At 36.9% G+C, this 12352-nt stretch overlaps 1 protein-coding gene across 2 annotated transcripts in view; it reads left to right on the top strand.

Annotated features, from left to right (window-relative positions):
• Window positions 1–5647: 5647 nt before the first annotated feature.
• The window catches only part of fam102bb (family with sequence similarity 102 member Bb), a 40136-nt gene continuing 33431 nt past the window's right edge, over window positions 5648–12352 (top strand). The window contains exon 1 of one of the 2 annotated variants that reach the window (XM_051645578.1): window positions 5648–6115. In XM_051645578.1, the coding sequence (XP_051501538.1) occupies window positions 5982–6115 (134 nt within the window). In that variant the 5' untranslated portion in view covers window positions 5648–5981. The remainder of the gene's footprint in view (window positions 6116–12352) is intronic. The other variant, XM_051645577.1, reaches the window with a different exon arrangement.

The raw sequence follows: 12352 nt of genomic DNA, 5'->3' as shown, positions 1-12352 counted from the left end.
CATAAGATTCCAGTGGTTAAATCTATGTCTTTAGAAGTGATATGATAGGTGTGTGTGAGAAATAGATTGATAACCCCTTTTTACTCTAAATCTCCACTTACACTTTCAGATCTGAAAGTGAAACTAAACAGGATCATATGTGACTTTAAGATGTGAAAGTGAAGATATAGGGGTTGGGAAGTTAAGGGGGAAACCACGTTGGATCTCGCCTAGGGCAATAAGTAAGCCAGAAACGCCACTGTTCATACGCTGCTCGTTCCCCACCGTAGGTCGATGGGATGATACACAAATGTGTTTCTGTGCGTTGTGTTCACACAACCAATGTTCTCACACAAAAGAGAAAGTGCTTGTTGCAAAAGGCACACACAAACATTCACACGCTGCTCATTCCCCTCCAGAGTTCGCCGGGATGATACACAATGATTCACGAGACACACAAACAATCTCATTTCTCTTTCCCTTCCCGACGGAGTTTGTCGGAACTGGGATATTACACAGAATGTTGCTTCTTTGTGTTGTGTTTAAATAACGAATGTTCTCATGAAGAGAAAAGCGCTTGTTGCACTGCATGAGGAGCACACACTCAAAGAAGCCCTTCGTGATTCTTTTACCTACACACTCTGTGCACAACCGCTTCGCGGTGACAAGCAGCCATCTATTTCCTCTAGCGAGCGAGCCAACACATCCGTTATCTCGCTTATGGCATTCGGTCATCTATGGTCCAGGCTTGGGATGTGCCTGTGTTGCACGCAGGAACTCACAATATCCTCGCAGAGAACGCGATAGAGATTGTTCCAAACTGCGGCGCACACCAAGGTTCCACAGCCGATGTCTTCTGTTCGGGAGTGAGACGGTGGGCTTCGGCCCATTTTAGATTCGAGACACTTGAATCGTGTGCTCGCAAAGCGCCCATTCAAAACGGTTACACATGGTGACAACTAAATGGTTACAACTATTACAAAAGGTGCAAAAATTAATTGATGCTCAAGAAGGTAACACAAGAACCAACATGCAAACTTTTGAACAGCACGATTTGTGCAAATTAGAGTAAATTTTGTTTTATGTAGCCAGGGTTGGGGAGTAATGGAATACATGTAACGGGATTACGTATTTAAAATACAAAAGTAACTGTATTCAACTACAGTTACAATTTAAATAATTGATAATTAGAATACAGTTACATTCAAAAAGTATTTTGATTACTGAAGAGATTACTTTGCATTTTATTGTTATTTGTTTAATTTAATATTAATCCTTTCATATGGAAAACATTTATACATGTAAATAATGCAATCCAAAATGCATTTGAACAGCGGTTAAACACTTTCTTATGATGTGTTACATTAATACGAGCAGACAGAGAAGTAAGTTTGAAGTAAGTTTGGAGCAGAAGAGACAGAAATAAACCTTGTGTAAATTGTCAGCTTTACACTAAGCTTAAATGCTATTTCTAGCCATTTTACATGCACGGTAATTGCAGTAATTTTTCCAACAATTGTTTACAGACAGATTGTTTCAATTTTAATTGACTATATCACAATTCCAGTGGGTCAGAATTGTATATACATTAAGTTAACTGTGCCTATAAGCAGCTTGGAAAATTCCAGAAAAGAAGTCAAGCCTTTAGACAATTAGCCAATTAGCTTCTGATAGGAGGTGTACTGAATTGGAGGTGTACCATGGATGTATTTTAAGGCCTACCTTCAAACTCAGTGCCTCAATGCTTGACATCATGGGAAAAACAAAAGAAATCAGCCAAGACCTCAGAAATGAATTGTGGACTTCCACAAGTCTGGTTCATCCTTGGGATAATTTCCAAATGCCTGAAGGTACTACGTTCGTCTGTATAAACAATAGTACGCAAGTATAAACACTATGGGACCACGCAGCCATCATACTGCTCAGGAAGGAGATGTATTCTGTCTGCTAGAGATTAACATAGTTTGGTGCGAAAAGTGCAAATCAATCCCAGAACTAGAGCAAAGGACCATGTGATGATGCTGGAGGTAAAAGGTGGACAAGTATCTATATCCACAGTAAAATGAGTCCTATATCGACATAACCTGAAAGGCTGCTCAGCAAGGAAGAAGCCAATGCTCCAAATCCACCATAAAAAAGCTAGACTACAGTTTGCAAGTACACATGGGGACAAAGACCTTACTTTTTGGAGAAATTTCCTCTGGTCTGATGAAATAAAAAGTTAACTTTTTGGCCATAATGACCATCGTTATGTTTGGAGGAAAAAGGGTGAGGCTTGCAAGCCATCCCAACTGTGAAGCATGGGCATCATGTTGTGGGGGTGCTTTGCTGCAGGAGGGACTGGTGCACTTCACAAAATAGATGGCATCATGAGGAAGGAAAATTATGTTCACTGTAAAAAATTGCTGTAAATTTACAGCCAAATTCCTACAGCAATCTACTGTGATTCTTAAATACAATAGTTTTCTGTTAGAAATGTTGCATTCTGGGAGATCAAGAGCAGGGTCACTGTGAAGTGACTAGTTTTACGGTAAATAGCTGTTGTTTGCAAGGCATTAGGGGAAAATTAACATTTAAAATAATGATATCATCTTGGTGAAAGCTAGTGACATTTTGAAATGCATATTTTAAAACCCCCCATGAAAGTTTTAGTTTGTGGCACCTGGTTAGTGTTCATGATGTTTCTGACCAACTCCTGTTCTTTATCATCTCACATCAGCCTTCACTTGTTTGTCTAATGAGAAGTCAAATTAAAAAAAGTATAAATCAACCTCTGAAGCAGTGTACATATTAAATGTAAAATGTTGCCAGGATTGAACAGTGTATTTTGTATGAAAACAACAACAACAACAACAACCTACACACAGTAAAATAACAGTATAGCACTGCATTGTGGGTTATAATGGTGAAATACCCATAAGCCTTTGCGCTTGAATAAGTATGTATGGTTTGGCTATGCATTGGGGCTTAAAAAAAAAAAAAAAGAAAAAAAAAAAAAGAAACGTTTTTATTCAGACTTAATAGAAGTCTTAGTTTAATTTAGTGTTGCTGTTTTGTTATCAATAGTTGTGTTTTGTCTGAAGTCACCATTATGGTGATTAGTGTTCTCTTGAGCTGGCACCTTGGGCCATCTTTATTATTATATTATGTTTTTCCAGCCAGTCAATTTGTGTTTAAGTAAAACAGAAGTTGTTGCACTGTGCTACTTGAAAGACAAAACCTCATAAGGTCATACTGAATGTCTGATCATACCTTGCAAATAGCACTAACAATGACAAAAACAACGTCAAAATAAACCTAAATCTAAATAATTTCTTCATGCTGCAGTGCATTCTGGGAACTTAGCTGTTAATTTCAACAACAGTAGATAGTATGTAATTTCATGGCTATATGTTGCAAAATTACAGTTGTATACTATAGCTGTAAAAACAGTATCTATCTGTTAATTTAACAGTAACTTGCTGGCAACCCTGCTGCCAGTTCTTAACTGTTTTTTGATGGGAAAAATCTTTAAAAGTGTGGATATATTGAAGCAACATCTCAAGACATCAGCCAGGAAGTTACAGCTTGGTCGCAAATGGGTCTTCCAAATGGACAATGACCCCAAGCATACCTCCAAAGTTGTGGCAAAATGAATTAGGACAACAAAGTGTGGCTATCACAAAGCCCTGACCTCAATCTGATAGAAATTTTGTGGGCAGAACTGAAAAAGCGTGTGTGAGCAAGGAGGCCTACAAACCGCACTCAGATACACCAGTTCTGCATGGAGGAATGGGCCAAAATTCCAGCAACTTATTGTGAGAAGCTTGTGGAAGGCTACTCAAACGTTTGACCCAATTTAAACAATTTAAAGGCAATGCTACCAAATACTAACAAAGTGTATGTAAACTTCTGACACACTGGGAAAGTGATGAAAGAAAGAAAAGCTGAAATAAATCATTTTCTCTACTATTATTCTGACATTTCACATTCTTAAAATAAAGTAGTGACCCTAACTGACCTAAGACAGGGAATGTTTTCTACAATTAAATGTCAGGAATTGTGAAAAACTGAGTTTAAATGTATTTGGCTAAGGTGTATGTAAACTTCTGACTTTTAACTGTATCTACAGAAATTAATCCAAAATCGGACATTCAAAAGAAAAAGGAGCAGAAAAAGAGCAGGAGGTAGCAGACAATTTTTGAGTTTTTTACAGAAGAAAGGTGAGTCACCTCTCAACATAGCTACTGTGTGAATATTAGTTTGATATCCATTTAAACATGATCCAAAATTTACACATTTTGCACGCGCCACATGCGAGAAAAAATAGCTTTTGGCGAGAAAATAAAAGGGAAATATCCAGGTGGTAGGTAACATTATTAGCAACTGCACCATTACATGTTTTTTATTAAACAGTGAACAACAATCAGATTCTTGCTTAATAAAGTGACGTGCACAATTCAAATCAAACTGTCAACATCTGCTGCTACTCATGCATACTGTATAAACATATTTTACTTCAGTGCAAAATTTACCATCAGATGTTGTGATCTATGATGCCTAAATGTTATTTTTCTCCAGAACTCCATGGGAAACATGTGAAATGTTCCTCACATTAAGCCACCAAACGAATATGTGAGGAACAAAATCAGCTGTAGTTGTGCTCAGATGCCGTTATCTATTTAAAGAGACAGTACTGATTTAGCATGTGTTCTGAGTATCAATGTAAATCACTGTAAATAGAACAATCTATGCATGTAAACAATAAACATGTAACAAATATATGTATGCAAAACTATAAATGTAGTTTCAAGACATTTATTGATGGAATAAAATTAGTCTGACCATATTTCAGAAGCTAAAATGTGAAAATCGGACAAAAAAATCTGTAACAATACCCAGCCCTAATTTTAAGTTAATTTTGGACCCTGTGCAGATATCAGTTGGACTATCTAAAACTACTTGAGAGCAGAAATGTCTCAGGATAGACCGAACAAACTGGCACTCTTCTAATTTCAGAAATGTTATGGTGACTTTGCCAAGAAGAAAACTCACACATTTATACATGTATAATTTTGTTAGTAGGCTTTGTTTTTATTGTTTTGTTTATAAATAATGTATTGCTTTATTCAAATAATATTTACATTTGAAAATAAAAAGTTGTGAATTAGTTATGAATTAGCAATGTTATATATCCATCTAAAATGTTTATACTGGATATTATCCCTACCACAAACCCAAACTGTTAAGGGGCTCTACAATATTTCTGTACCCGGGCCCAAAATTTAGTGCTACGCCCCTGTCTGTTATTTACCAAATGTAGAAAATTTTATATTTTACTTCCATGATTAGTTTTAAATAATGCATGACACAATTGATTTAAAGGGGATGGTAAGGGGGGATGGTGGTTTTACAAGGGGGATGCTTTTTGGTATTTCTTGCAACAAGGGGGATGGCATGCCCTCGCAACCCAACTCGAGCCCTGTATATATTTGGTACAATGTAAGGTTTTTGCTTTTGTGTTCTATGAAAATTATGTTCTCTATGTTCTGCTTCCAGAAATAAATAATTTTGTATTAAAGTGTTATAAACTTAATCCTTTGTCCTTCTAAAAAACGTCACTCCTGGTTCCCTTTCTCTTTATGTGTCCACTGGCCCTTTAAGACGCGCAGCCGATTATTACTACACGATAACGCGCATTGTAACATAACACAGTACAACGCAATACAAGGCTCCGTAGGTTGAAATATTGCATCACAGATAGACTGCATATCCATCCATTTTCAGTACCATTTTTAACAGTTAAAATGTAGTTTACTAACACAGGAAGCCTTTTAGACTGTATTATCATTGTAGCTAAGCCTTATATAATAAGCAAAGCGGGATTGCAGCAGTGGCTAACGGCTATCAGCTCCAACAACAGAGACTTATCAAAGATGTGTAAATAAAAGTGATGCTCCTCTGCGGCGGATGACCAGAGGTACTTTCGGACGGTACGAGACTGGTGGGAATCAACAGTCAAGATGATGAAGAAAAAGAAGTTTAAGTTCAGAGTGGATTTTGTGCTGGACGAGCTGTCGTCGGTTCCGTTTGTGAACGGGGTTCTGTTCTGTAAAGTCCGCCTGCTCGACGGCGGATTCTCGGAAGAGTCGTCACGGTAAGGAGGCTGGGAAATGTAGATTGATGGACGTGTAGACTGTTATGTGGTTACCACGGAGGGTAGTAATAATAATAATGATGTTTCTTTTTTTTTCTCGTTGTGTTTTGCTTTGTAATGGGTAGGGTAAAGGTAAACCCTTACAAAACAACGTGATAGTGCACATTTTGAGAACAGTTTTCTTAAAGATTAAAGTCAGGGATTTTCAACCTTTACAGACCCCTGTTTTAAGTTATAAGGTGTTTAATTGCATATTTCAGTCAAGGTTTGACTCAACCTTTGTTTGTGTGGTTCTGATCATGTAAAAACAAATTCAGTGGGACTTTATAGTGCGTGTCCTGTATGGTTTAGATTGTTGTGAAATGGATTATAAAAGTTACTTAAAGGGTTAGTTCACCCAAAAATGATGTGTCTCAGATGTGTATGACTTTATTCTGCAGAACACAAACAATGACTTTTAGAAGAATATCTCAGCTTTGTAGATCCAAAAAATGCAAGGGAATGGTGACTAGAACTCCAAAAGCTCCAAAAAAGGAGATAAAGGCAGCATAAAGGTAATCCATATGTCTCCAGTGGTTTAATCCATGTCTTCTGAAGTGATCCAGTTGGGTTTGTGTGGGAACAGACCAAAAATATAGCGCCTTTTTCACTGTACATCTTGACAGCAGTCTCCTTGGCGATAATGATTTCAAGCTCGATTACACTTCCTATACCGCCATCTAGCGCTCTGCACATGTGTCAACCACTAGGAAGTGTAATCGAGCTTGAAATCATGATCGTGCCTAGAGACTACAATGACAAGATGTACATTTAAAAGGAGTTACATTTTTGTCTGTTCTCACCAAAAACAAACTGGATCATTTTAGAAGACATTTATTTAACCACTGGAGTCTGATTGATTTCTTTTATGCTGCATTTTTCTCCTTTTGGAGCTCTTGGAGTTCTGGTCACCATTCACTTGCATTGTGTGGATCTACAGAGCTGAGGTATTTTTCTAAAAACCTTTGTTTGTGTTCAGCATAAGAAAGTAAGTCATACACATCTGGGGTGGCATGAGGGTGAGTAAATGATGAGCTAAATGTAATTTTTTGGGTGAACTATCCCTTTAAATCAGGTAAATTGGCTTTAAAAATGATCTTGCTCAAATTAATATCTAGTCATACCATACACAGCAGGACTTAAGAATAGTAATCTCATCCTATGCCAAACAACTGACCATTGTTTGGAGTACCAGGATGTAAACAATCTGTTATACTAAGGAAGATTGAACCTTTCAGACATGTGAATAAACAAGGCTAAATGTTTGCTTAAGAGGAAATGGTTCTAGATGGTTGACATTTTATTTGAGAGATTCTGTTTTGTGTAAATTATTATTCTACCCTTAATCAGTAACTACGGTGTGTCAAAAAGCATAGCTGTTATAAAAACTTAAGCATAAAGTTGTTTGATCTTGTTTCTGTCGATATGTAAAACACCAACACAATCAGTACTGCCTCAAATAAAATGTTACTGAGTGCATTGACAGATTTTGTGTTCTGAAACCAGTCAGAACAGAATAGTCACTGCAGCTCACTAGCAAAATACTGTATAGAAGAACCATTTACATGGAAACATCTGATTTAGTTACCATACTGTTTTCAGTTGCTGTCAATTACTGCAATGTTTAATCACATCCTGTGTGCACAGTTCCACTTTATTTGAAAGCCGTTTGTCTTGTGCTGAGTCACCTCAAGCCACACATTACAACTGTGTGTGTGTGTGTATTTGTTTGATGTGTAAATTAACTGACCCCTTCATTTGACCTGATCACAGTTTCATTTCCGGAGGCTGGGATTAAATGCAGAAAAGTAAAGAGAGAACTTTGGAGTGTCACAGATAATTGTTATGAATGTCTTGTGTCTCGTCTTGTATTTTATGAATGTCAGGGGCAAATGTGGCAGTCGGAATACGTCAGGAGTGCCTTTGCTGGACCATTCAGTATTACTTCACTCATGTTTCTACATTGTTATGAAGCAGGGAGTAATGAATTGGGGTTCGGTGCAAAAATGCAAGAAAAACATTGTGTGTGTATATAATGATTGAAATTAATTTATTCAATAGAAGTCTTTGACATAAATATACAACAGTGTATTTTATGTTCGAAAAAAATATGCACTCCAATAGTAAAAAATGCACCTGAAAATCAGCTCCAGTGGGCAAATATTGTCCCTTAAAGGGATAGTTCACCCAAAATTTAAAATTCTCTCATCACTTACTCACCCTCATGCCATCCCAGATGTCTTTCTTCTTCTGCTGAACACAAAGATTTTTAGAAAAAAAAATAGCTCTGTATGTCCATACAATGCAAGTGAATGGTGGACAGTACTTTGAAGGTCCAAAAAACACATAATTGCAGCATAAAAGTAATCCATACGACTCGAGTGGTTAAATCCATATCTTCAGGAGCAACATAAGTATGAGTGAGGAACAGATTTAATATTTAAGTCCTTTTTTGCTATAAATGTCCACTTTTACTTTCATATTCTTCTTTTGTTTTTGACGATTTGCATTCTTTGGGCATATCGCCAGCTGCTGGGCAAGGAGGATAATTTATAGTAAAAAAGGACTTAAATATTGTCCTGTTTCTCAACCACACCTATTATATCGCTTCAAAATACACTGATTTAACCACTCGAGTCGTATGGATTACTTTTATGCTGCCTTTATGTACTTTTTGGACCTTTTTAGACTTGCATTGTATGGACTTACAGAGCTGAAATATTCTTCTAAAAATCTTTGTTTGTGTTCAGCAGAAGAAAGAAATACACAACAGGGATGGCATGAGGGTGAGTAAATGATGAGAGAATTTCCATTTTTGGTTGAACTATTCCTTTAATTAAAAAGGTAATTTCTCACTATTATGAAGTGTCTCAGTCTAAAACTGACTGAATTTTTAAAGGCCCCATTGTATTAAACAGTACAAAATTAGTACCCAGCAGAAAAAAAAAAAAAAAAAAAAAACATTTGTGTACAAAATCAATTGTTCTCAAAATCTTTCTTCCCTCTCAGTAGAGACATCACAAGCACTTTTTCTATGCCCCGCTGTACAGTTTGTCATTCACTCTCTTTTGGAGCTCAGCAATACAAAGCCTTCCCACAGTTAAACATTAATGTGTCAGGCAGTGAAAGAGGGCTGTCAAACTTTACCATGATGACAAATTTCCCTCAAAGCAACTCTGGTAGTATATCTGGTTTATTTGCATGTAGGCTTTCGTTTATGGTCTCTGTGCCGGAAATGTGCATAATCATATCAGCCAGAGATTGTCAAGTAATATTACTCTTTGTCATATCTTCCATTTATTACCATTGGTTATGGCACTTTTGTGTTGGTAGGAAGAGGCAACAAAGTAGGACTTTAGACTTATTATGGGAAGCTGAGGAGAAAATAAAGCCCTAACACTTAGTCAACATAAAATCAAAACTGATCCCATTTACTTTCTTAAAACACAATCTGGGTCTTATTGAGCATGATTCGCCAAATGCATGTTATTTCCAATAAAAAAATAGAATATTATATTAAAATTAGGGATGCACTGATATGAAAATCTTTGGCCTATACAATACCGATTTTAACAAAAAACTACTGGCCGATACGATTTTGCCACTTACCTTATTTTGTCATCAGATCACTGTTTTGCTCAGGAATTATGTTTTAAAAATGTACAAAGAGATACAAAAGCTTTTGCTGTTACAGTAAATAATTTCCATTAAACATGGATTAGATCTGTTGAACACATGAGGCCAAAATTTTAAAGAGAGCAACAATGAAAGATAAATAGAAGATAAAAAGATAAAACAAAAAAGGAAAAATAACTAAACATCGTAGCATAATGATTTATGTGAAAAGAGGTTATTTTGTACTTCTCAAACATTTTTGCACTTCTGTTTTTGCAGATCAAAACAACACATATTTTGTACAACTCACATTTTACATGATTGTACTGTATATAATAGAATATCACAAACTCATACTATGCACATGTTGGGCAATCCCAGTAAATGTCAACCAAATTATGGAAAAATAAAAAGTTATCAAAGGAACAAAATGTCCTTTTAAGTTCTGTAGTGGTGTAATGGATAATGGAAAATATATTGTATATTAAATTTACCGGGAGGGCCTTCTGAGTTTTATAACATGTTTGATTTGATTTGATTTCATTAATAACTTGATCCACCTCTGGATCACTGTTGGCTGGCATCACTTAAGCTGCATGTGCTATTGGTTAATTTAAGGCTGTTGTTTCAGATGAGGCAACTTTTTTAAAAATGATGCAAATAGTTTGCCAATAGACTGTAATTGAATTCTGATTGATATTAATGAAATATAAGCATAAACAGTAATAGCAAATATAGAATATAGATTTGATAAGGAAGCATTACCATTGGAAATATCAAGATGCTCTTAAGGGGGAACTTGGTCAAAATGCCTCCTCAAAAGTGGGTGTCGGCTTGTTTCAGGAGGCGAGTAGTCCTCCACATTAGAGTGCACACTCACGTCCACAGGTGGCTCCATTCTGTTATGGAATGGCCACTTATCAATTCACCCTTAAATCTCTCATGTTTCACTCTTAAATACATCACATTACAAAAGTAAAAATGGTTGTGAGTGCCATTTTGTGTCAGTTTTGTTTATTTGTAAAAAGCAGGTCAAGTGCTCAATTTAATTAGATTGCATTATTTGCATATCATTTTAAAGTGACAGACAGGTTGTTTTCAATGAGTCAACAGAGTTCTTTAGATTAGAGTAAACTTTATTGTCATTGTGCAGAGTGCAGTAGAGCCAATGAAATACAGAAGCATCTAACAAGTGCAAATAGCTATATACAGTGTGTGTATGTGTGTGTGTGTGTGTGTGTGTGTATATATATACAGGTGCATCTCAATAAATTAGAATGTCGTGGAAAAGTTCATTTATTTCAGTAATTCAACTCAAATTGTGAAACTCGTGTATTAAATAAATTCAATGCACACAGACTGAAGTATTTTAAGTCTTTGGTTCTTTTAATTGTGATGATTTTGGCTCACATTTAACAAAAACCCACCCACTATCTCAAAAAATTAGAATACATCATAAGACCAATAAAAAAAAACATTTTTAGTGAATTGTTGGCCGTCTGGAAAGTATGTTCATTTACTGTATATGTACTCAATACTTGGTAGGGGCTTCAATTACTGCCTCAATTCGGCGTGGCATGGAGGTGATCAGTTTGTGGCACTGCTGAGGTGGTATGGAAGCCCAGGTTTCTTTGACAGTGGCCTTCAACTCATCTGCATTTTTTGGTCTCTTGTTTCTCATTTTCCTCTTGACAATACCCCATAGATTCTCTATGGGGTTCAGGTCTGGTGAGTTTGCTGGCCAGTCGAGCACACCAACACCATGGTCATTTAACCAACTTTTGGTGCTTTTGGCAGTGTGGGCAGGTGCCAAATCCTGCTGGAAAATGAAATCAGCATCTTTAAAAAGCTGGTCAGCAGAAGGAAGCATGAAGTGCTCCAAAATTTCTTGGTAAATGGGTGCAGTGACTTTGGTTTTCAAAAAACACAATGGACCAACACCAGCAGATGACATTGCACCTCAAATCATCACAGACTGTGGAAACTTAACACTGGACTTCAAGCAACTTGGGCTATGAGCTTCTCCACCCTTCCTCCAGACTCTAGGACCTTGGTTTCCAAATGAAATACAAAACTTGCTCTCATCTGAAAAGAGGACTTTGGAACACTGGGCAACAGTCCAGTTCTTCTCCTCCTTAGCCCAGGTAAGACGCCTCTGACGTTGTCTGTGGTTCAGGAGTGGCTTAACAAGAGGAATACGACAACTGTAGTGTCTGTGTGTGGTGGCTCTTGATGCCTTGACCCTAGCCTCAGTCCATTTCTTGTGAAGTTCACCCAAATTCTTGAATCGATTTTGCTTGACAATCATAAGGCTGCGGTTCTCTTGGTTGGTTGTGCATCTTTTTCTTCCACACTTTTTCCTTCCACTCAACATTCTGTTAACATGCTTGGATACAGCACTCTGTGAACAGCCAGCTTCTTTGGCAATGAATGTTTGTGGCTTACCCTCCTTGTGAAGGGTGTTAATGATTGTCTTCTGGACAACTGTCAGATCAGCAGTCTTCCCCATGATTGTGTAGCCTAGTGAACGAAACTGAGAGACCATTTTGAAGGCTCAGGAAACCTTTGCAGGTGTTTTGAGTT

This window comes from Myxocyprinus asiaticus, chromosome 19 (assembly GCF_019703515.2).
Source record: "Myxocyprinus asiaticus isolate MX2 ecotype Aquarium Trade chromosome 19, UBuf_Myxa_2, whole genome shotgun sequence".
Classification (NCBI taxonomy): domain Eukaryota; kingdom Metazoa; phylum Chordata; class Actinopteri; order Cypriniformes; family Catostomidae; genus Myxocyprinus; species Myxocyprinus asiaticus.
This window is presented reverse-complemented; position numbering and strand designations above follow the sequence as displayed.